The 23718-nt window shown below is 52.0% G+C and overlaps 2 protein-coding genes across 3 annotated transcripts; one reads left to right on the top strand and one right to left on the bottom strand.

Annotated features, from left to right (window-relative positions):
* Positions 1-1943: 1943 nt before the first annotated feature.
* Positions 1944-15399, bottom strand: MVK (mevalonate kinase). The gene is made up of 10 exons (XM_082066248.1): positions 15268-15399; positions 15047-15194; positions 13906-14053; positions 12688-12843; positions 9929-10032; positions 8876-8921; positions 8013-8103; positions 7450-7566; positions 3974-4127; positions 1944-3570 (listed from the first exon to the last, which is right to left on the bottom strand). The coding sequence occupies exons 1-10, from the start codon at positions 15343-15345 to the stop codon at positions 3419-3421; spliced, it is 1194 nt and encodes a 397-aa protein (XP_081922374.1). The 5' UTR covers positions 15346-15399; the 3' UTR covers positions 1944-3418.
* A 107-nt stretch (positions 15400-15506) lies between these two features.
* Positions 15507-20075, top strand: MMAB (metabolism of cobalamin associated B). Of its 2 annotated transcripts, none has more exons than XM_082066527.1 (9): positions 15507-15697; positions 15777-15844; positions 15963-16056; positions 16401-16458; positions 17328-17400; positions 17788-17885; positions 18209-18269; positions 19148-19207; positions 19547-20075. In XM_082066527.1, exons 1-8 carry the CDS (start codon positions 15606-15608, stop codon positions 19159-19161), a joined length of 558 nt encoding a protein of 185 aa, XP_081922653.1. In that variant the 5' UTR covers positions 15507-15605; the 3' UTR covers positions 19162-19207; positions 19547-20075. The 2 variants fall into 2 exon arrangements, with proteins under 2 accessions (XP_081922653.1, XP_081922652.1); XM_082066526.1 differs by having other exon boundaries at positions 18205-18269.
* Positions 20076-23718: the final 3643 nt, after the last annotated feature.

The following is a 23718-nucleotide window of genomic DNA, read 5'->3' as shown; positions in this document are numbered from 1 at the left end:
GGAGCCCCTGCTCCTCCCTGGGGACACAGGCCAGCACCCAGCTAGGGCACCCCCAGCCCAAAGGGGACCCCAGATGTCCTGAGCCCCCCAGGCTCCTGGTGCAGAGCTGAGTACATGCCACACGGTGCTGAGCCCTGACCGCCACGCGTGGGGGTCCCCTGGTCCTCCCCGTCCCCAGGAGGGACCCCAGGAGCATTGGGGAGCCCCAAGGGTCCTGAGCAGCCCCCCCTTGGCTGTGCACTGACATTTCCTCTCCCTCACTGACCCTTTTGCTGCTCTCTCTGTTATCTCAAATAATGTCACTGCCTCTTCAGCATCTATTCACCAGAGCAGAAAGAAGCCACTGCTGACACGGATTTAAAAAAAAAAATAAAGCCATCTGTGCCTGGCAGGGCCCGGGCAGCACCCACCGGGCCCAACAGGCAGCGAGCAGCACGGCTGTGGGTGGGGGGCACCACCTGGGTTGGGGGACAGGACCCTGAGAGACACCCCGGTGCTGCCCGCTCGCTGCCAACGCTGTGGGGGTGACGCTGCCCTGTGCGCCAGCAGCACCCATGGTCTATTTATACAAAGCATTTTCCTTTATGATGACAAGAAATGCCGGTGTCCCCCAGCTACCGCCAAGTCCCACAGCACCGAAAAGGTCCCCAACACCCTGGCCAGGCCTCCCACAGCCCCCAAGTCACCCTGAGCCGCTGGGGCTGCTGGCACCTTCCCCAACACCTTGATGCATCTTTTTTTTTCTTTTGCAAAAGGATGGAGCGCAGCCTCTCCTCCCCACTCCCACACTGGCTATTAGAGGCAAACCCAGGATCGTTTGTCTTTCTGCAAAGCTCATAATGTGAAAAATGAAGCACAAGAAAAATTAGCCAAATTACCAGGCTAATCCTTCAGCAGCAATCGCTGCTCTGCTGCACATCTGTAAAACGAGACTGGAGAGAGCAAGCGGGGCAGCGCAGCCGGGAGAGCACGCGGGGGTGTGCGGTGCAGCCAGGGGAGAGGAGGGGACGAGTCTGTGGGGAGAACACGCTCTTTTGGCTTCATTCGTGCTTCAGTTTTGCTCCTGAAGCAGCGAACTGCAGGGAGAGACGGCGCTGTGCCCCGGGGAGCAGGGGCTGGGGCTGCCCGAGGTGCAGGGACGGGTCCCCACGTCCCACCGCATCTACCCACAAAGCTGGTGTGCAAAGCTCAAGAAAGTGCAGGAGGGGGCTGCAAGTTGGTGCAACTAAAACCGCAGTTCCCATGTGAAAGTTGGGGTGGGGTACATGCCAAATGCACCCCCCCTCCCAGTTATCCCGGTGCTCATAGCGAGGCCCCTGTGAAGCCCCAGATTGAGAACACGGGAAGGAGGGAGCGGGTGCTCCCGAGTGCGCAGATGGATGCGAAATTCCTGTGTCCTCACAAACTGGGATCAGCTCCAGCTGCTGACTCGGGCAGTTCTGGCCCCCGTGGCTCAGGGAAGGCAGAGCTGGGCTCTGGCAAAGCCCTGGCAGTGTGGGGGGGCAGCATCCAATTTTAATTATGATTTAAAGCAGCAAATCAAAATTTCTATACCGTTCTTTTCCTCCGTGCTCCTCCAGTCCTCGTACCGTCTGCCGCGGGAAGCAGCTAATGAGGATCAGCCCCAGACATGTTGTTTTTGAAGCGAAGTTTCTTCACGCTGAACTTGGCATTTCTTTGTGCTAACCAGGAGAAACTACAGACACATTTAAGCGGTTATAGAATCAACACGCTTCCAGATACTCACATTGATTACACTGTATTAGAAAATGGTAAATTATTTATCAGGCTTTCTGACTTGTGATTAGTGTAAAGCTGTTCTTGGATGCAAATTGGAATTGTAATTAGACATGTAGAAATCCGGCATGTGAAACCTGTTTTTATTGAAGCAGTGTAAGGTACTTTTTTTCCCTTTTGTATGCGGTATAATTATCAAAGAACACTTTGCACATTAAAAAAACATCAATTTATTAAAACCAGAGACAGTTTTACGTCTGATCAGTAAATAAAGCTGGTCATCACACTGCCTGGATTTTAGAGTTAGTACATCTCAACTTCTTGCACTTGATTATTTTTTATTCCTGCACTGGGAGAGGAAGGAATAGGGGAACCCTGCCAATGTATTACTCAGCTTTGAATGAAGCAACTCTTGAACAGAACTACACTTTAAAAAAAAACCCCAAACGCACCACAACAGACAAAAAGAACAATGATAAAATCTCCCCAGCAGGTACAGAAGAGACCACAGCCACAAAGAGCTGCCTTATTCCTTCAGGATCCTCTGGCCCCAGACACTCACCTGCCAATTCCCTTCAGTTCTGTGGCTCAGCTCATTAAAATTTCAAGAGTAAAAACTGCCTTTACATTTGTGTAATGAGCTTAAATCCATTTAGGTCTTACAGTTTGCCAGCTGCAAGTTATGATCAGCTTTTGAGGCAGATTTTTTTTTCCCCAAACTTATTTTTAACAAAATATTACTTCCAACTACATCAAATTTGTGTTTGTTCTGTACCTGCCTCCCTTTGTGCCCCGGCCTCCCTCTGCCCTGGCACTGGAACATTTTACACACTCAACAACAGGCAGGGTCGAAGACGTGCTCGCGAAGGCTGAAGCATAAGAGAGCCCAGAACAGCTACTGCAAGGGGAAAATGTAAGACTTTCTTTGCCTTTAGCGACCCCCTTGCAGGTGACAGCTGCTGTCTGAACCTCATCTCAAGCGTGTGAACAGAAACCAGAGCCCAGTTACGGGACCCTGTTTGTCAGCCCAAGCAGACATTATGGGAAAGAGTGAAAACAGGGATAACTTAGAAAGGAGCTGTTTCTTGCATTTTAATTTTCCAACTCTTGATTAGTAGCAGGTAAGTGCTGTATTTAATGGTTCCCCCTCTACCATGAATTGCAGGCGAGGAGAAATGAGACCTGAGAGTCAAGCCCTGAGCTGCCAAGATGCTTTTCACCCAAAAACGTCAAATCCACCTCGCCAGCCTCGCTGCCCGCCCTCACAGGGCGCTGGGGAGAAGGGGAGAGTCACCACATGCATCTGAAGCAGCGGAACCAAAGCAAAGTGTCATTATCCGTGCTGGAATCCAGCCAAGCCCCTCTCCTCCTGCCCCTCGGGATTAGCACAGCAGTCGAGTAAGTAAATTCAAAACAGGATTTTGAGAGTAAGTGAATTCAAAAGAGGATTTGGAGAGCCTGGGTCAAACTCACACCGAGCCCAAGTGCAAGCAGTTGCTTCCAGGTCCACATTGTAGCCTCCACTCCCAGTGATACCACTCCCGAAATTGGCTCCGCACCCATGTCCAGAGGCTCACAGCCACACAGGAGAGAGGGAGAGAAGTTTCCAGGCACCAGGGCACACCCAGGTGTAGCTCCAAGGACACAGTGCTAAAAGCTCAGTCTTGCCAGAGGCAGAAGCTCAACTCTCAGTGAGCGTGTGCAGCACTTCGGCTTTTAACGATGAAGAGGAGTGCAGGGTCACCCCAGCGGCCCCGATACTGGTCTCCCAGCAATCAAATCCGCAGGCACACAAGTCTCGCTTGGCTGCTTCCACGACCCGCGTGGAGGTGTCTGCCGAGAGGAAGGCGAGAGCAGCCGGTTAGTCAGTGAGGCCACGGCAGGGAGAGCGAAAGGGCCATTGCACGTGTAAACACACACCCAGAGCAGGGTTGACACCCTGAGGATCTGACACACGTTAACAAACACACCGAATCACCCCTGTATGAAATACTGTAGTGTTAACAGTTGGACTTGATGATCTCAAAGGTCGTTTCCAACCAAAATGATTCTGTTCTATAAGCCACACTGCCAGGTGGCTCTGCTAGACACTGTCCCAGGCTTGTGACATGGCTTCACAACCCACCATGGCCAGATGAGGGCCAGTGTCAGATCCCTCTACTTCCAAACCTGGTCCCACCGGCAGGGCCAGGCAGAACGGGGGGAGGATGCCCAGGGTGAGCAGAACGTTACTGACCTGGTCTCAGCAGGGTGATGCCACAGCCGCCCCCGCCAGCCCCCGTCAGCTTGCTGTGCAGGCCGTGGGACGCTGTCACCCGGCACAGCCTGTCCAGGGAGGGATGGCCGACTCCGATCACGTTTAAGTGGTGTTGGTTTATATCGAAGAGTTCCTAAAAGCAATTGCACATAGATGACATGAGCAGGTGCGGTGAGTGAGACTCTGCAGAGCCGGGGCTCCCTCCCCAGTGAGGCGCAGGGGAGCTGCGCTTCCTCCCCAGCCACCTCATTTCTGCAGGGATTTTGGCCACCAGCACATCTTGGGGCCTAGCAGCAAGGTCAGGGGCTGAGACCCAGGCTCCTCACCTCTCCCTGTCTCCCTCATGACTTGTGCTGCGGCTGCTCACCACAGTGACCACGGTACAAGAGCTTCTGGACCTCCTGAGCAAATCCTGGTCACCGTGAGCTGCCAGCAGGTATTTATCTCCAGTGCTAAATCAGAGGTCCCCAGTGGCTCCTGACCGCTCCAGCTCTCCCTGACACCCAAGCCCCTGGCTGGCTGTGAGATGGGCACTGAGCCAGCACTGCTCCTTCCTGGCTGTCACCCTGCCCTGCTCCGCAACCCAGCCAGCAGAACGACGTCCAGGGGACTTGTGGCACAGCCAGGTCCCAAATGGCATCACTGGAGAGATGGTGTGGAGTTATTAGGTTGATGCAAAAGAAATTGTGGTTTTGGACACGGTGTAGTGCTAGACTTAGGTTATGGTTGGACTCTATGATCTTAAGGGTCTTCCAGCCCAAATGATTCTATGACTATTGCTATGATCTTCCAGACAGGTTGAGATTATCAACCTTTGGTAAACACTCCAGCTTTTTTGCAACATGATTTATAGCACTTAACATTGTACAGCTCTGTTTAATGAACGGGGCTACCCTGAAACACCCTGAGGGCAAAGTCAATGTAAGATAGATGTATATAATTTGAGAAAATGTAAGATAGATACATATATTTTAAAAATACATTTTAAAAAAGGACAGCAAACTTAAACAAGCATTTCCGATGTATGTCGAGTGGCTAAAAAGCTCCCCAGCCGCAGATACTCTTCCGAATCAGCTTTCCAACCCAAAACAATACAAAAAAATAATGCAACGCAACGTCTGAGCCCCGGAACAGCCCGGTGGCCGCCCCCACGGTGCCAACACCGGGGGGGCGTGGCCCCACGAATGGGGGCGTGGCCCCACGAATGGGGGCGTGGCCCCACGAATGGGGGCGTGGCCCCACGAATGGGGGCGTGGCCCCACGAATGGGGGCGTGGCCCCACGAATGGGGGCGTGGCCCCACGAATGGGGGCGTGGCCCCACGAATGGGGGCGTGGCCCCACGAATGGGGGCGTGGCCCCACGAATGGGGGCGTGGCCGAGGCGGAGCCCCGCGGTAAGTGGGCGGTGCAGGGGGGCGGAGCCACGGAGAGGGGGCAGGGCCCAGAGCAGCCCAAGCTTTTCTGGAGGACCCTGTAGGAGTTGGTTCTTTTTAACCTTTGCTGAAAAGACGAAAACCAGACTCTAACATGGGACACCATGCACCGTTTCACCCACTTCCCCCCTTTAACCCCAGATACCATCATGTTTCCCATCAATACTGAGCATATGGGAAGAGAAATAAAGCCCCCAAAAATAACTTTTCGGAATCTGGACCACAGCAAGGGAATCGTGGTGGCAGCAGGAGCGAGAACACCAGTCAGTAACAGCTTTTAGTCAGGGTATTTTAGAAGCAACATGAATGCTCTTGCAATTCAAGGCCTTGGGCCAGATTATGTTCTTCCCTTTCTCCTTCCCTTGCTCAGCTGCAGGTCTAAGATGGATCCCTGAGGAACCAGCTAGCAATGGGTCACCAGCCCGACATAACCACACTTACTAGAACCCTTAGAGCACTTGCTCTAAGCACTTGCTCACCCACTGCACTGTGTGTTTATCCAGCTGTGTGCTGGACATCTTGTCCAGGAGGATACTGTGAGCGACAGAACCAAAGGCTTTACTGAAATCCAGAAATATCACATCAACAGGTCCAAATGGCCCAAGTGATGGACATCACCTCGGAGAGGTGGGAGTTACAGCTTCTCCCAGTACTAGAGGTGAGGAATCAAGGAGCAGAGGGAAGGGTTTGGCCCACATTCAGAGCAACCCTGGGGGAGGGTCAGGAACTGACACCCACTCCCCAAACACCTCAGTGCCCTTCATCACATCACCCTCCCGCAGCTCCACACAGGTCTTCTCCCAACTCCACACAGGAGCGGACAATGCAGAAATAATCCTCCTCCCCGCTCCAGAGCATTTCTGTATCACATTTAAACAAGTGTGGGGAGACGAATTAGCCAGTCACATGCAGAGCGCGTACATCATGAGTTCTGTGTTGGGTTGGACAGACGTCCGTCTCGAGGCCTCTTTATATGCCTGAGCGAGGGCACAGCCCCATCTATAATGATCCAAGACACCTGTCATCTCCCGATCCAAAATCTGCCAGGAATCAGATGACAGCTTATGACACACTAGACTAGTTCAATGGTTCAAATACAACGCTGTCCAGAACTGCACATTTCAGAAACAGCCAAATACATATATATGCTGCATATAATCAGCTGTGCCTCTATGGGCTCTTCAAGCACAAGACAAACCAACAGATGGGAGACAGAAACCCACTCACAGCAGTGCTGCTTCCTGGGCATTCTGTATGAGGCTGCTTTGGCATCTTTCACATGAGGATCTCAAAGCACACTTCGAATTAGCTGTCCTCTGCTGGGTTTGCTTCAGCTGGGCCACTGCCACACACGCTTGCCCCACAGCTGTATGAGTGAGTATTACTGCGCTCTCAGCACTGCAAAAAACCTCTTCCACTTGGACGCATATTTTCCCCCACCACAGCAGCCTCTCTGACACTGAGCAAAGCCAAGACAAACACAGATCCTTGCGTGCACCTCATGCATCAACGTCAGGTCAGCTCTGGGCACAGCTCTGTTTGCTATTCTCGGGAGCCAGGATGAGCGCAGAGCAAAGGGAGCTGGCTTGGAACCAGCCCGTCACAAACCAGTGGCTGCTGGGCGCTCTGCTCCTCGCTCCAGCCCTGGCAGTGACAAAGCAGCTGCTTCACAGGCAGTGACTGCCAGGATGAGCGCGGCTGGCCCGCGGTGCAGGGAGGCAGCGTCTCAGCCTGAACTCACGCCACATTTCTCCGCAAAGGGAAACAAAACCTCCAGAGCTACAGGTCCACAAAGCACCAGGCCTATTCCCTCCTCCCACACCACTGTAGAGAGACACCAGCATCATTTTCTGTCCCTTGGCTCCAGGAAGGGCATTAAAAGCAGCTCACGCAGACCACAGTTTCGCTCGGAACTGAACATTTCCTGCTATCAAATTTTTTCTTAGACCTAATGTTCTTTAAATGACATTTTGATGTTCAACAGTAACAGTGTCTAAAAATACTGGCGAACGAGCCCCTTACCTCCAGCACAGGGTAATGCTCTGGTGATGGATGTGCAGACATCACTTCCAGAACACTTTGGCACTCCTGAGAAATTGCATCGATGGAGTCCAGCACCGGGTTCATTATAGCAGGGAACTGAGGATGGGGAAGGCAAGACGTGAGAAGACTGTTTGCTGGTCTCCTAATACCGCTGTGATAAAACCAACCCCAGTCCCTTTGAGCTGGATGATTCCTCCCCCATTTGGAGCTACTCCTTGATGGACAAACCCCCTACAGAGCAGCACAGTGACAAGTTGCTCCCACCTATAGAAACTAGTGGAAGAGGTGAAACAGGTCAGAGGAAGGAACTATTATTTTCATGGTTACAAACTGGTAATTTTTGTGGAAAGCCTTATCAGCGCTGGAGAGAGGGAGGAAGCGAACTGAACCCCGGTTCCCAGGGCAGCTGGGTGTTGGCCAGCAGCAGGTGGGGATGCAGCGACCACAGGAGGGATCTCCCAAGAGATCCCCACGAAACCCACAGTACTTCAGTTATCTTCCCAGCACACTTCTGCACCCCTGCAACCACCCAAGTGCTGCACCTTCAGGATCTTCTCTTTGACACCAGCCACCAGGACCTTGGTGCTTCGAGGGACATTGGTGTTGGTCAGCAAAATCCTCAGCGCTGGCACCCTGGAAGCAACAAGACATCTCACCTCTGCCTTTCACAGCCCCCAGAAGCTCCCAAGGCCCAGACAGCTGCAGCTCCTTCTGCCTCAAAAGTCCCATTTGAGCAAGACACCCAAGATAAGGAATCCAATTAGTTTTAAAAGAGTTAAGCAGATGCTTAAGTGCTGGCTGGATTCAGGCTTGTTCCTCTTGGGTAAAAGGAAAAACTGTACTCATGCTATAAATAGGACTGTAACGTATTTACTGAAATCCATGTTTTTCAAGCAAAATTTTTCCTTTGAAATGCTATCTGTGACACTAGCCAGGAGTAGCCATTAACTGCTAATAGAGCAATTTCATGCACTGTGAAAGATTTTAATGGAGTCAGATTATCCTTCATTGGCAGGAAGCAGAGGGAACAGGGTTTGTCTCTGCAGCCCGGTTTTCACACACTCCTATCGCCAGGTACACAAAAAGTTCCCCCTCCCCGCAATGTCATTTGCTGCCAGGAGCAGACCCGCTCCTGCTGCCCATAATGGCATGAAATTAATATTGATCCTTTGTGCTGTGTTCATCTAATGTCAGATAATGACCAAACATTTCATTGTTCCCATCCACCTCAAACCAAGTTAACACTCAAGCTACCCACACCCATGGCAAAATCTGGCTACAAAGCCCCTCCACCACACTTCCAGTGATCTCCTGTCAGTCCCGTACCCTCCGAGACCCACCCAATGCCTCTTTGACATATTCCACCCACCGTATGCAAGGGTTATTTTTAAAACTTGAATATTACCTCTTTAGTGGTGTGATTTTTCCTGATTGGTATCTCAGGGCTCCACCTAAAGTAAAACACACGCATTGTCTCGGTGCTCAGAGAGCTGAGAGATAACACGGTAAGAGACAGGAGGTCTTTCATCTTTCCAACCGCACCCAGAGCATATGACAGTAATTGCAAGAAACACCAGCTAAATGAACCATGTTCTCAGACAGCATGAATCTGCCTAACCCTGCTGACTTAATGAGGGTCTGGCCGGACGTAGTTAACCCAGTGCCTTTCCCTTTGCTCTCCTCGACCTCAGGATCACATTAAATATTTTATAACAGGCAAAGAGTTTGGCCAGCGTTAAATCTTCACTTAAAAAAAGAGAAATCAAGCAGCAACTCCCTGGGGCAGAGCCAAGCACACAGGTTTCAAACGCGTGCGCTCATGTCAGCAGCCATCCTTCGGCATGGAATTTCATTGTCCAGAAGGAATGTCTCACTTGGCTCCTACTTTTACAGAGGCATTGCGATTAGGTCTCATTAGAAAGATTATTAATAGTCTCCAAGGACACTTCCAAACCACTTGGAAATCTCTGCTAATTGAAACTAAACGACAGCTGTCCAATTGCATTTTCTAGTGCGTTATCCTTAGGACAGGATTAGGTTTCTTTGTTCACGCCAGAACGTTTAAATATCAGTTATTTGCAAGAGGGTCTCTGCCCCACGGCACTTGCCTGTGGAATGCAGATCTCTGGTGTTACTGCAGCCAGTCCCAGCTTACAGACAGGGCAAAGCATGACAGGGAAGAATTCCCTCTACTCAAAAAGGGACCTGAATTTGGGAGCTTTTGGCTGCTTTGCTGCACCTCAGTGCCGTGACACAAGCTGCTGCACCCACAGTCCTGCAGCAACCCCAGCCAAGCCTTATCGTTTGCAGAAATGTCAATGTGTGGCATCTGCTCAGCACCTTCCCACAGCTGATACACACTCTGTGGTAGAGAAGAGAAACTTGGCCACTGGCCTGTTGCCCCACCAGCCCCTCCTCAGCACCCACATTCAGTGCTGGGGAGCAAACACGCACGTACCCCAGGTTCCAACAGCATTATCCACACCCGAGGGGTTGCCGTGGATCACCCGCTCCCCCTGGAAGGCCCAGCTGTTAATCAACGTCAGCTCTTCTTCTGTCCACCTGAAAAGCAAGAAAATTACTCAAATCCACAAGCAAAACCAGCACCCACTGAGTGACAGAGCAAAACACCAGAGACTGCAGGAGATGGAAGAGCAGCGGGAGCTACACAAGGCACCCAGTTGCTGCAGGATGCCCAGCACCCCAAATTCCCTCTCTGCACTGCATTCTTGGTGGCAGAGCAGGCACCAAACTGGTACTCAGCACTCTTCTGCACGGCAGCACGTAGAAACAGTGAGGAGAACTGGTGCTGCCCCACAGAGACAGTACCAAGGGCACAACTGGTACCCAGGACTCCTGCTGCAGGACAGCGAGAAGGGAGGGAGCAAACTTGGGGAGAAGATCCTCACACTGACCTAGTGGAGACCAAATTTAACTGAATGCAAATCCACACCTATCCCCACCTCCCCAACACTGTGTGCTACCACACATTACGGTCTCAGATCCTGCTCACCAACAGGCAGGATGGTGTATTTATAGACACAGAAGGTACAACGTGAGAAGAGAGTAGTAAAAGTTGCATTTCACACGTGCAACTTCAGCCTCTAATTGCCAGCTGCTCAAACTGGGTCAAACGGTGTAGTTAGAACTGATTTACTATCTCCAGCAAGACTTTGATTTTTATGGATTTACTCCACTCAGAGCACAGAAGGGAACCAAATGCAGATCCAGAAGGTGTTATGCTAAAAACACAACAGCAGGTCTTCCTGTTGTCTTAGAAGCAGTCCCATAAATTGGCAAGTGCTTTGAGAGTTTAAATGCTGGCACAAAGAGCTCGGTGCCAGGTCTGACCCAGCAAGGATCAAGGCCCCTGACTGAACATACTAAGTAATGGGCTGCAGCAACACAAAAAGCAAATGCAGAGCTGCCAGTCACAAGGCAACCACTGGCTGCACCTTCACCGCAACCCCACCACAGTAATTTCTCCCCCAGTGCCTCTCAAAACCCCACTGCTCTGTGCCTGTCTCTGCGAGTCACATACCCACACAGCCACAGCCACCCCCAGACCCAACAGCCCATTTCAAACCCACCCACTCCCTCCACACTAAAGGATTGTCTCAAATTTGGGCACACTACAAGAAGCTGGACACCCACAGGGAGCCAGCTGGCCCTCCCGTACCCTGCTGTGACACAAATACATCTCCGAACCCTCCCCTGGAACGTGGTCTGCAGTCCACACACACAGCACATGTCCCGAGCCACCATTCAGTGGTATCAGATATCCCAGCACTGGTGATGTTCTGCAGCAAGAAGGCACATTCAACAGTTTTTAAAATATGGGGCAAGAAGGCACACTCAACAGGTTTTTAAAATATGGGGCCCTAGAACTGGTATTACGTGATAGAGCAGAGGCACATACAAGGATTTTTTATAAGCATCACACGATCTTACATTAAATAATGACAACGGTCACTGACCACTACTAAAGCACGGCAAAAATGCCAAGAGCCACCTGCAAGCTGGAAACCACTTCCTTTAACTCCCTGCTTCCCCGGGGCTCAGCTGAACGTCTTTATCCATTTCCACACACCTTTCATTTTACTTGCCAGTATTTAATCTGTGAAGCATTCAGGAAAACAGCTCACACCACCGCTACTCAAAATAGAAGCGCAGTTTGCTGTAAACCACTTGTTTTTAATCCTCTTTGAGAGGCTGCGATTCTTCTCTACACAGGAGTCATTATATCACGCTGCTCTTTTCTTGCAACGTTAAGCAAAAACCTTCTGAAGTCTGACACCCCCATCTCTCACTTACCCCTCTGCATGCCAGCTGGAAGAAAAAAGAATTACGCTGTATTCAAGCTGAAGCTAAGACATGCGAGCAGGGAATGAAGACATCCTCACTGCCTGGTTTAGAACTGGCCTTTATTTCTCCTGCCGCGTGAATATCTGGGAGATTTGCCTGAGCATGGCGTACAAACTGCTCCCCTCCAGCTCAGGCTGCAAGTTCTGGTTTTGAAGCAGAACAGGGGCACCCCTCTCGCTGCCTCATTTTCAGTCCCACACAAAATCCAGCCATAAAAGGTTGCACCTGGCACCGTGCACACAATAGAGGGTTCTGCCACTCCAGCTGTGACACATGGCTTTAAACAGAGCCGCCTCAGACACACCGCAGAGCAGTTTTTCAAGACTGAACGCCAAGGGAAAGCAACTCAAGGGCAGAAGGAAAGAAACTCCCTTTTACCAGCCACTGATAAAGGGGAAACTCAGGCAGGAGATCAGAAAGAAATGTACCACACACAGAAAAAAAACACATGTGAAAATGCAGAAAAAAGCAGAAAAGATCCTTGATTCCTTGAGGACTCAAAGCAAAACCTGGAAGATGCTCAGAGACAGAAAGGAAATGGATGTTAAAAAAAAAATGCACCATGTTGAAGTGTGGGGGGGATTTTTTTTGTTGTGTTTTGTTTGGTTTTTAAGTATGTGTATCTTACACTAGACAAAGAAAATGGTGAAAGTTGTACCAAGTCTCTGCACTCAGTTGCTTTTATCAGGAGAAGCAAATTGTAAATGCACAACTCACAAGTCAGCGCCCTGGGATGGGGCGCACGTCCAGTGCTGGGAACGCAGGGCAGCAAGAGGAGAGGAATGGAGCTGGTAAAAGGAAAGACGGGGCACAGAGAGCAGCCAAAACAGGGAGGCCTCCCTGACAAGTTACCTGGCTGTGGACTCTCCCTCCTTCAACGGGCAGGAGACGGCTCCACATGCTGAGAGCAGCGCAGCTGCCAGGCAAACGGTGTAGGCGGCACTTGAACCCAGCCCAGCTCCCGTGGGGAGCTCCGACCACACCAGGATGTCCATGCTCGGAACATCTCTGAAAGACAAAACACACAGGATGTAACGCAACCACCTTGAATTCCACCTTGAGACAACATTTCAAAGGCAGAAGATGCCAGTTAGGACTGGTCACAGGACAAGCTGGTTGAAAACAAGCACCATCAGCAGAGGCACAGGCATCCATAGGCGAGGGCTTCAGGAGTGCTCGTTAGCACAGCTGAGGAGCCTTGCTAAGCCATTGTGCTAAAACAAAGCCTTGCTCAATTGGATCTGTGATTAGCACAGCTTGTGAGGCTGCTAGCAGGGACACTTAGTAACTAAATACATGAGTAGCACCATAAAGAGACCCTTTAAAGATTGTTGCAAACATGATTTTAAAAATATTTCTAAATAAAGCCTAAATATGCCAAATTCATAGCTGCATAGTTACATCCCACTGGAGTGACAAGCTGATGGGGAAGATGAAATCTGCACCTATCTGTGCCCACAGACCCCTCTTCTCCACCAAATGCATCCAGGTTGTGTTACAGATCCCAACAGCAAACCTAGGAGCTTTTCACTAGCTGGTGAGTGACAACACTACGAACCGATGGCTTTGGAGCAGGCTGGTGACAGCTCCAGCGCTGTTACCAAGCTACTTGGGGACTGCTACACATCACAATTCTTTAACCTTTGGTTCCTTTGTTATGAACCTTGAAGTCAAGCTCTGACTTGGTTTAAAACAGCAAGCAGTGCTGCCTCAGGCAGTGCCCTGAGCACCTGGCCAGTCACTTACGCTGGTATAATCAACACTGTTAGCTGAGTTCAGAAACTGGAACAGCCTTGAGCTGCAGTTACACCAAGGGAAGGGTAGGATGAGCTGCTCTGACTTCAGTACCTCAAAACTAGATGTCTAAACGAGAGCAGATGATTCCCTGCCAAACAGTCCAGCTCTATAGAGCATTTCCTGAGGTGCTCTGAACCTAAGCAAAGTGAAATTCCTTGTAATTTCTTATTTTCATTCACAGATTTGGTTTCTTCCTCTGACCTTGTAGAAGCAGCTAATGGCTACGACAACCCAAGACAGAACATTTATTTTAGGGCAGGGAGGCAGCCTTACCCATACTTAGCCGAAATAGCCAGGCACATATACAGAAAGGCGAGAGTAGCAAGGCTCTCAGGAGCTGTGGCTCCGGCAGCGATTCCAGCAAACTCCCTCAGTGTATCCAGCTGTTCTACGCTGGGGGGCTTAGATTCATCAAAGTCAGCTATGGAAGTAAGCAGGGGAGAATTTAAACACTTAGAAACCAGAGAACTGTTAAATTTGAAAGCAGTATTTACAAGCACATCTCCTGTTGCAGTAGGCAGAGACTGAGCCAACTTCAGATTTCACCTATAAACTTTCTGTCTGCAGATTCATGATAAAATAAAAGCAAAGTCTCCACCAGCCACTCTGAAAAGCCCATGTTTCCACACTCCACACCCGCATGGTATTTCAGTAACTGTCTCCTTGCCTACACTTCCCAGGGCACCCACCCACCACTATACAGAACTTGCAAAGTCACAAACTCTTTATTAATAAGGAACATGGATATTCTGACGCCCTTCACATGAGTCTGGACTCCCAATGCCCAGCAGCAGGCATCAGCGCAAGAGAACTTCTGGTCAGTACTCACAGAGGTTACCAACGCTCTGACCTGGCAGACTTTCTGCTAAGCAAACAGTGCTGCGAGGGTCACAGGAGATACCACCAGGTACTGCAACACAACTACAAGTCAGGGGCTTCACCCAGTAAAATGTGCTGCTTCTGCAGCCAGGGCTGGCGTGGGGCAGGAGAACCAGCCCTGCACCCCTGCCTTTTCCAAGAGCTCCAAACTCAGACCAGCTTCAGAGACACTTTCCGTTTTGGGCCCTCATCTAGTGCTGAGGTCCCTGGCTGGCTTCTGTACGTATTACAACGTTGCCTGAGCAGGTGCAGCAATAGAACGAGGTCCCAAGAACCTGAACGAGGAGGACACGGCTGCAGCAAGGGCCGCTCGCAGGTACCGCAGCAACAGGCAGCTCCCGAGTAGCACACAGGGAGTGCAGTGCCTGGGCTGGGGTGCACAGGGACACGTTAGTTCAGCGCACACGGAGCACAGTGACACAACGGGCCGCAGCAACATCCTGCAGAGGAACAAATACCCCCCGGGGGTCCCGCTGGGTCAGCGGGCACGGCCGAGACCCCACAGGGGCAGCGGGATCCTCCTCCCAGCGCTTGCCTGCAAAGCCGCTCCGCAGGGCCTGCAGAGAGGGGATGTCCCAGCTCCTCAGGACGCCGACCCCGGGCAGGCGGACACGGACCCGGCCCTCAGCGCAGGGCCGCAGCCGGAGGAACGTCCTCAGGTCCAACGCCACGGCCAAGGCCACCTGTGGGCGAGGAGAAGCGGCGTGAGGGAGGTGGAAGGAGGCGAGGGGAGCCCGGCGGCGGGCGGCTCCTTACCTTGCCGTGCACCACGGCGTGCTCCCCGTGCAGGATCGCCTTCCCCGGGGCGGACAGCACCAGGCCGCGCTCCCACATCGTTTTCGGGGTCCCGCACCGGCGCCTCAGCTGACCCACTCCAACCAGGCGGACTGACAGCTCCGCCCACCAATAGGAGTCGCGCGCTGCTCCACCCTCCTTGCTCTCTAGCCAATAGCTGGGAACCTGGTGGAGGCGGGACTCGAGAAGCACCAATCGGAAGCCGGCGGTGCCGCGTGGTGTGGCGCTCGGGTGACAGCGCGCGTGGGAGAAAGGAAGGACGGTGGCCGCGGAGGGTCAAGGCCCGGCGGCTACGAGCGATGTTACCGGGAGCGGTGCTGCGGCGGGCGGCGGCGGCGGGCCGGGGCCTGCGGGGCCCGCTGGGCCGGCGGCAGCGGAGCGGGACGGGCAGGTGAGCGCGGGGCCGGGCCGGGGGCCGGGCGGGGCAGGGCAGGGCCCGGCGGCCCCTCTGACGGCCTGTGCTCCCGCAGCCCCGACGGCGGCTCCTCCACCCGCAGCGACCGGGCCCCGAGGATCTACACGAGGACGGGAGACGCAGGTGGTGACCGGGAGCGGCGGGGGGGACCCCGGGGGAGCGCGGGGCAGAGCCCGGCCCGACCCCCGGCCCTCGGCCTGGCCGGGCCCAGCCCTGAGCGCCTCCCGGGCCTTTCCCAAAGGCTTCTCCAGCACCTTCACCGGGGAACGGCGGCCCAAGGGCGACCGGATCTTCGAGGCCCTGGGAGCCACGGACGAACTGAGCTCGGCCATCGGGTAACCCCGGGCCCCAGGGCCCCATCCCGGGTGAGGGGCTGTGGAGGCCTGGCCGTGCCCCACCAGGGCTGCCTGCACCCCGGCCCTCCCCATGCACCGGGGCCAGTGACACTGTCACAGCCGCTTCTGCAGGGTCTTTGGGGTGTCCTGGTCCATTAACACCCTCTCCCCTGGCCCCACCACCTGCGGGAGGGAAGGGGATGCCCTGTGCCCCGACTTCTCTGGCGACTTGCCCTGACAAACAGCCAGAGCATCCAAACTCTGTGTCTTTCATGTGGTAAAACATATGCACACTTGTGGTGACTTTCCCCTTTCTAACGAATTCTGCTTTTTCTTAAACCTAGGCTTGCTGGTGAATTTAGCAGGGAAAAGGGCCACATGTTTGTTGAGCAGCTTCACAAAGTGAGTATAATGATAATCCTCACCCAGTGTGGCCAGTTCGTCAATGCTATTGAAATGTGTTCTTACACTCTTTAATTTTGGACACAGTGCTCCCATTGACATACAAGAATTTAATAAATAAAATTAAGTATTTGAGTAAATACTTAAGACTCTGATCCTTGATTACTCTCTAAGAAATAAGTTTCTTTAACCAAAGATGGAAATTGGTAGATCAAGTGATTAGTTGTGGGCAGACAAGCAGATCTCTAGATCTGTTCAGACCTGTTGCTGTACACGGTTGTGGACACAAGTCATGTTGTCACACAGCCTCAGATTTGAACTTGGGGCAAAGTAACCACGTGGGGAGGCAGCTCCCATTGTAGCCATCTGTGGGTTCTGCTAATTAGCGTCGCTGTGCACAAAAACTCTGAACGAGTTAATCAGAGACTTCAAAAAGCTTTACCAGACTGCCTGTCAGGTGTCCTGAGTTGCGGAGAGTTGTCCCTCTTGGAAGTAGATGTGACATGGAGCCAGCGTTGTCTGCAGCTGTTTGTCACTGCCTTTCTTCCAGAGGTTACTGGTTCCATGTTCCACCAGCAAAGGCATCATGTGAGTGCTCCCCAGTCTGCTTTCTGCAGAGTCAGCCAGGGCGGTTTGACGTGCCAGTGAAAACAAGTACATGCGCTAATCTGGCTTCTCATAAAGCAATTAGGGAGTACTTATCTGATCCCCCCTGCCAGCAGGCCAAGGGATGATGAACAACAAGGGTAGGATCTTCTTTAATCAGCACAACCAGCTGTCGCCTCCCGGAGCTCGCTGCGGTTGTACTGGAGCATCAAAGGCCGGTTAATGAAAGCGCTTCTGATTTTTGTCCCGATTGCCACGTCTAGGTCCAGTGCATGCTGCAGGACGTGGGCTCCAACATTGCGACGCCTCTCTCCTCGGCCAGGGAGGCTCACCTGAGTAAGTCCAACCACAGCTTTCCTGGGATAACGGGTGGTGAATCCTGGCTGTCCCCCTGCACTGGTGCTGGATGCTGCATGGTGTTAATGGTCTGGGCTGCTCCGTAGCCTCTGTCTGCTGCTGAGTGAAGTCACACGCGAATGAAGTCACACTCAGTCCCACAAGCTGCTACGTGTGTGACTTGAGTGGTGTAAACTGGCCTGAGGCGCTGGCCTGACACCACACCTGGCCCTGGCTGCCGAACGGGGAGCCAGCCCTGCTCTAGCAGGATTTTTTTGGGATGCTTTCTTAGGATTTACTGATCCAAGAAATACGAAACTAGAGCTCTATCTGTAGAGGGAATCACTTCTATATTTCTTTTAGCTGATTCTTCTTTTCCCTCTATAGAACGAACATCTTTTAGTGAGAAGCCAGTTCTGGAGCTGGAGCAGTGGATTGACAGTTATTCGGAGCAGCTTCCTCCGCTCCGAGCCTTCATCCTGCCTGTAAGTTCTGGTTGTGCCTCTCGCCGACTAGGGAGACCTTGCTTTGTTTAAGTAAATCTGCTCCACCACTTGGCATGGGAAAACAGATTGTGAGGCCGTTATTCGCACAGACAAATACCAAAAGAAAAGCAGAGAAGAGGCTGAGTTAAATTTCCACATCCTACCGCATTCAGATATCTCTTCCCCGCTGCCCAGCTGTAACACAGGGTTCAGTTGTGCGTGTGTGAGATGTGATAAGCATTGCGGCGGTTGGACAATGAGGTGGATGGCTGTATCTGTTGTTAGCAGACACTGATGCGCTGTTCCATTGTTGTTGCAGTCAGGAGGTAAAAGCAGCGCTGCTCTCCATTTTTCCCGAGCTGTCTGCCGCAGAGCTGAAAGGTGGTGAGTGTTGGCTGTAGCATAACAGAAAGAAATTGATAAAAGGTGATGAGAATGCTATGAGAGCAAATTGTTGCAGTCAGAGCAATCAACCATGGCTGTATTGTGCCAGCTGGAGCTTGAGTCAGGCTTTGTATGTTTGTATTAGTCAAATTCCAGGAGTGTAGTGAGCAAAAGCAAATCTCTTCTGTGCCCTGAACTGGGTCATCCAAGCTAAGAACTTCAGAAAGACCAGACAGGTTTATGCTGAGACACATCTACGTGTTCAGCTTGTAGCTGATTTGGAAGCTGCGTACCGGCAGGTGGGAGATCCAGGGAAGCTTTTAGTGGCTGAGGACATGCCAGCTCTCACCCACCCTGCCCCGTCTGCTCGTTACTAAATCACTGAAAAGTCTCTTCCATTAGCCTGAATCTGCTCATCCACAGTTCTGAGTTGCTGGGGGTTCTCTACTGCACGGATTTTTGTGGGTGTGCTGTGCTGCAAGGATTGCTGCTCTGACAAGATACGCTGCAGCAGCGCCATCTTCAAAAATCTAACATTGCAGTCAGTGGCTTCTTGTCAAAAGAAAGCCAGAAAGGGCTGTGCCCTGGTCAGCTCTGTTCCCTCAACAAAAGAAGGGTCCATAAGGGTATTGGTCACCCACAAACTGCTCACATTGCTCAGTGACACCCACTGATGAGTGTCCTGCACATGGGTGGAGCTGCAGCCCCCAGAACAGGGACAAACATTAGTGGCATCATTTGGCTACCACAAGTTCTTCCCGGGGAAGGAAACAGTAATGGGTCAGGGTGTGAAGGTTGGTGCTCCCACAAATCGCAGTCCTTTGTGCATTCGGAGCCAGAAAGATAAATATGTTAAAGTTGTCATTTTCTTTTTCTAGTGTGGTGCCTTTAGTACAAGCAGGAGAAGCTGATCCAAACGTGGCCAAATATTTAAACAGGTGAAAAAAACAAATCTCAAACCCCTACTCTATACTACTGAAGTGTGCCTGGTGTTGCTCCCTTGGTCTTGGGATGAAAACACGGGGTTTCACTTCTTAAAACATTTCCCTTCTAGAATAAGATCTTTGAAGGATCAATGAGCAGCTTGTTAAAAAGTCTCGTTGCGAGGCCTGTGAGTGTGTGGACAGTGCTGTGGTGCGGAGGGAAAAGCCATTTTGGTCTCTTAGCCGCTGTTCTTCCACTGCGATCCCGCGTGCTTTGCTGTGTAGTCGCACATCGCTGGGTACAAATGCACCTGGTGGGAGAAGGGGTTTCACTGATTTTCCTTTGCTTTTCAGACTGAGCGACTATCTCTTCGTTTTGGCACGTTATGCTGCAATGAAGGAAGGGAAGGAAGAGAAAATATATATAAAGCCTGAAGCGTAACTGGGACCGGGAATTTTTGTTTCCTTGGTCATGGGAAGTGAAATCCTCTCTGCTTTCCCCATCAAGGAAGGGAAAGAGAACAAGCCCGGACTGGAAATGTGAGCTGCCAAGAACTTCCAGCTTCAGTAACTAGACCTTGTTCATAAATGCTGTGAAGAACAGAGCTGGGCCTTGTCCAGCTGTCAGAGTTACTGTTGGCCCTGGGTTGGGGCTCAGGCAGGAGGCTCCAGAGACCCACAGCTGATTTCTGGAGATGTTTTCACTTCCCGGGGCAGCAGCAGGTGCTGTGGAAAGGCATTGACAGGACTCTGAGGAGCGAAGAGGAGAAAACTATCAACTTCTCTTTGTAAGTCATAATAATGCTCGTACAAAACAGCAACTGTGGGGAGATGTGGGAAATCGGTCCGCAAGCTTTGAAATAATAAATATGATTTACTTGTACCGAAGGGCCCTTAACTGTCACACTTTAATATTGAGCCCAGCGTGCTTTTCTTTTCTGAGCTGCTTTCAATCCGTCAGCCCTGGCTGGAGCTGAGCTGGGTAGATTTACAGGAACGCACCAAGAATTCCTTGGCTCTGGCTGCTCCTCTTTATGCATGTGAAGAATGTCTCTGTGCTGACAGCCCTGTGTGGCCTCTGCCAGGAACGGGGCTCGTGCAGGACAGAGGTATTGAAGTGGGAAGGGCTGAATCCTGCAGGTCACGTGCAGGCGAGGTGATTCTGAGACTCGAGTCACTAAATTTGCAGATAAAGAGGTTGTGATGAGCAGCAGGGACCTGGCACCTCCTCAGCTAGAGCTGCAAGAGAGGCTGACACCCAAATGGGTCTGTGTGTCACACATACCGGCCGCGGTGACCTCAGCCCTCAGCAGGGTGGGTGAGCATGTCCTAGAGCTTGGAGAACCTGTCTGCTAATATCACCATAGCAGAGTGCAGTGCTTCAACAGAGACAACATCCTCCCTGTCAGCTTCCCGATGGACTGAAAACTGCCCAAAAATCACACTCGGCACATAAACAAGTGCATTACAGCCAGTGGTGCATTACACCCACGGTGTTTAGAGAATACAGAGAATTCCAGTTCCACAGTGAAGTCCAAAGCAGTTCCAGCTTGGAAATGTAACTGGGAAGAACCCACGTGAGGGTGGTTTAAGGCTTCCCCTCCCTCCTTGGTGGGTGGTTGCACATCGAGGGTGCTCGTCCTGCACCAAGGCTGCCGCTTTTAGTACTGGGAGCTTTTCAGCCAGTTGTGCAGCTTCCTCTCTTCTATAAGTAGAAACAAGCTTAAACTTGCTCCCAAAAGAGACTGGCTTTGGTGCTAACTTTTTAATCAGAGTGGGGTCAGAGTGAAGAATGCCCAGTGCTAATAGATAGTGCTGTCTCATTATTCACCTTTTTTTTTTTTTTTTAACAGATATTTCATGGCTATTGTTAATGCACATTTTTCACAGAGTAATTTTCCAAGCCTTAGCCTGTAACACATCCCCCTGACAAATGCTCCTGATTTGGACTGTACCGTCAGCTGCAATGTCACATCAGACATTTTCTCAATGCCTGCTCCAGACAGGCCATCCAGTTTTATGATAGCTCTGTCTCAGTGATCACTATTGAACCTTAAGAATCTAGAGGCTTTTCAAGTTTAATTGAATAAAATTCTTTGCAATATAAATTCTTCATGAATGCTATATAAATCAGTTCCAGGATGGATTTATAGTATTTTCTTTTTCCAGCTGGGGGGAAGAAAATCTCACTACTGTTTTGGGACCAAAGCTGGTATTGTTTGGATTGCAAAGAGAAATAAATTTAGCTACTGCACTTTAACATGATGTAGAGATTAAATTTATTAGGGCACACTCAGCTCCCTCTCTCTCCCTTTCTACCCAAAGACGTCTGTGCAATTGTTTCGCAAGGCTGAAGCAGAGGGAGGCTGGTGTCTGGGGTGACCCTGTGGTTTCAGTTAAGCCAGGCACAGAAGGCCAGGCTTAAATATAGGCCTGAGCAGAGACTGGGCTGAGCACGTTCCCAGCCCCAGGGGCTGCTTCAGCTCCGCAGGGGCCACACTTGGCCCCTTAAGACTTCACAGCGTGCAGAGTTTGTCCTTTGCTTCCCCACCTCATCGTACAGCACTCGGCTCTACAAAAGGGACCTTCCTGAGCGCCGTCCGCAAGGTCCCTGGTCACAGAGCAGCACGAGAGCCTGGCAAGACAGCGGGCAGGAGCAAAGCGTCACTGAAATGAAATACAGGCTTTAAAACAAATAAAGCTCTATCACTCTGGGTCAGCATTTGTTTCCTCAAGTCCTTTGTCCCCACCCAGCAACTCCAGCCGTACAGCGCAGGGATTCCAGCGCCTGTGCCTCATTAATATCCCGGGAGGAAGGCAGATGCTTTGTCCGTCCTGACCGTCTGCGGAGCCCAGATCCAGTCCTTCCTAGCAGGGCTCCTTATTTATGATGACGCTGGAGCTGCCAGCACAGACATATGTTGCTAAGGGTCGTTTATTCTTGTTTGTAAAATGTATGGCTGCTCCTAGCTTACATGCTGTCAAAACTGGAAGAACTGGCCCCAAAATCTCTTGCTGCATGATTGGATCAGACGCCTGTACATCTGTTAACGCTGTAGGAGCTGTAAAATGAAATAAGTTTCACTATAACTCAAGCACCTCTATTACCGCCACAACGTGCAAGCAGCAGAGCCGGCTGCTGCTCCTGCAGAAATCACACAAACATACATTTTGCCAAGTCATATGTAAATTTATCCAAGGCAACGTTCCCTCTGCTGATGCACAGAAGGAAGGGCCCGTACGTGAGTCCCCAGCTCAGGGCTTGGCGTGGTTCTGCACCTCAAGGGCGAGTTTTGGGGTGCACGGCCGCGGCAGCGGGGAGCCAGCAGCAGCCCCCCACTCCTCCTCTCCAGCTGGAGGAGCAGAAGGGACCACATCTGCCACTGGGTCAAGTCCTCTGCAGTCACAGGCCCCCGAAAATCCCATTTTGCCTGGAAGTGGTCAAAGAAAAACCCTCCCCACCCAAACAGCTTGTGCTACAGCTTGGTAAGACCTGGCTAGAAAAGGCCCGTGATAGCATCTCGGGGTAAAAGCCACCGTCCCTGCATCAGACAGAAGCAGATGCAGCCCGTTTGCGTTGAGGCTGTCTTGGTCCCTCAGCTCCAGCTCTGCCCCAACCCAGCACAAAGTGCCCGTCTCTGTGCCCCGTCCCCGCTGCGGCTGCTCCGCAGGGTGAGCACGGAGGGGCAGAGCGAGAGCCGGTTCTCCAGCCACCCCAGGGGAAGCTGCAGAGGGTCAGTACCGAGGAATTTGACCTTAGAAACAGCCACAACAGCACATTTCTGAACAGCCCCTGTACAAGGTGGCAGTGCCAAGCCAGTGTCACGGAGGCCTGACCACCCCATCTCCCAGTCAGGTCAGCAATGCGCGGCAGGAGCTGCTGCATGCCTCGGTAAACGTGAGCAAACACAAAATAAGCTATGGGAATACCTGCTGTTATTGTGCTCAGGGGTGGGGAGAGCGGAGCTTGGGATATCTCCTCCCTCTCCATCCAAACCCGCAACTGCGCTGGGAAGGAGCATGGGCCGAGATGTTGCACAAAACAGAGGGAATGCTGGTCTGCAGTGTGGGTCCGGGCCTGGGCCAGGCTGGAGGAGCAGCGGGGGAAGCCGTCAGCTCCCCAGCACGCCTGTGCCCACACGGCAGCCACCGCGGTGGGGACACCCAGCACCACCGCTGAGGCAGCACCAGCCTCTGGCGATGGCTCCAGCTCCCTGCCCAGCCCATGCATGGTCCGAGCGCCTCGGCCACCGTCAGACGCCGCCTTCAGCCAGTCCCGAGGTGCAGTGGCATGCGTGGAGCCATCCCCGGCAAGACCGTGCCGTGCTGGCGTGCCATGCAGCGACAGGGAAGCAGGCACTTTGCAGGCCTGGCTGTTCACTGCCAGCTCTCTGCCTTGGCAGCATCTGCTGTGGGGTTTCTTTTTGCTGTTTCTGACGGCGCCATATGTGTCTGTGTCAAAACAATGGCGCTTGCACACTGACTGCGAGCCCTCTCCCTCACTCCCGCCAAGCTCCCTCTCCCCA

This window comes from Streptopelia decaocto, assembly GCF_964273445.1.
Source record: "Streptopelia decaocto genome assembly, chromosome: 15".
Classification (NCBI taxonomy): domain Eukaryota; kingdom Metazoa; phylum Chordata; class Aves; order Columbiformes; family Columbidae; genus Streptopelia; species Streptopelia decaocto.
This window is presented reverse-complemented; position numbering and strand designations above follow the sequence as displayed.

Excerpts from the sequence above, each read along its gene's own strand:
- MVK (XM_082066248.1), bottom strand. The coding sequence starts at position 15,345 with ATGTGGGAGCGCGGCCTGGTGCTGTCCGCCCCGGGGAAGGCGATCCTG. Across the intron at positions 12,844-13,905 it reads GCTATTTCGGCTAAGTATGG|AGATGTTCCGAGCATGGACA; the intron begins GTAAGGCTGCCT and ends TTTGTCTTTCAG. Across the intron at positions 10,033-12,687 it reads GAGGGAGAGTCCACAGCCAG|GTGGACAGAAGAAGAGCTGA; the intron begins GTAACTTGTCAG and ends CTTGCTTTTCAG.
- MMAB (XM_082066526.1), top strand. The coding sequence starts at position 15,606 with ATGTTACCGGGAGCGGTGCTGCGGCGGGCGGCGGCGGCGGGCCGGGGC. Across the intron at positions 17,401-17,787 it reads GGCCAGGGAGGCTCACCTGA|AACGAACATCTTTTAGTGAG; the intron begins GTAAGTCCAACC and ends TTCCCTCTATAG. Across the intron at positions 18,270-19,147 it reads TGCCGCAGAGCTGAAAGGTG|TGTGGTGCCTTTAGTACAAG; the intron begins GTGAGTGTTGGC and ends TTCTTTTTCTAG.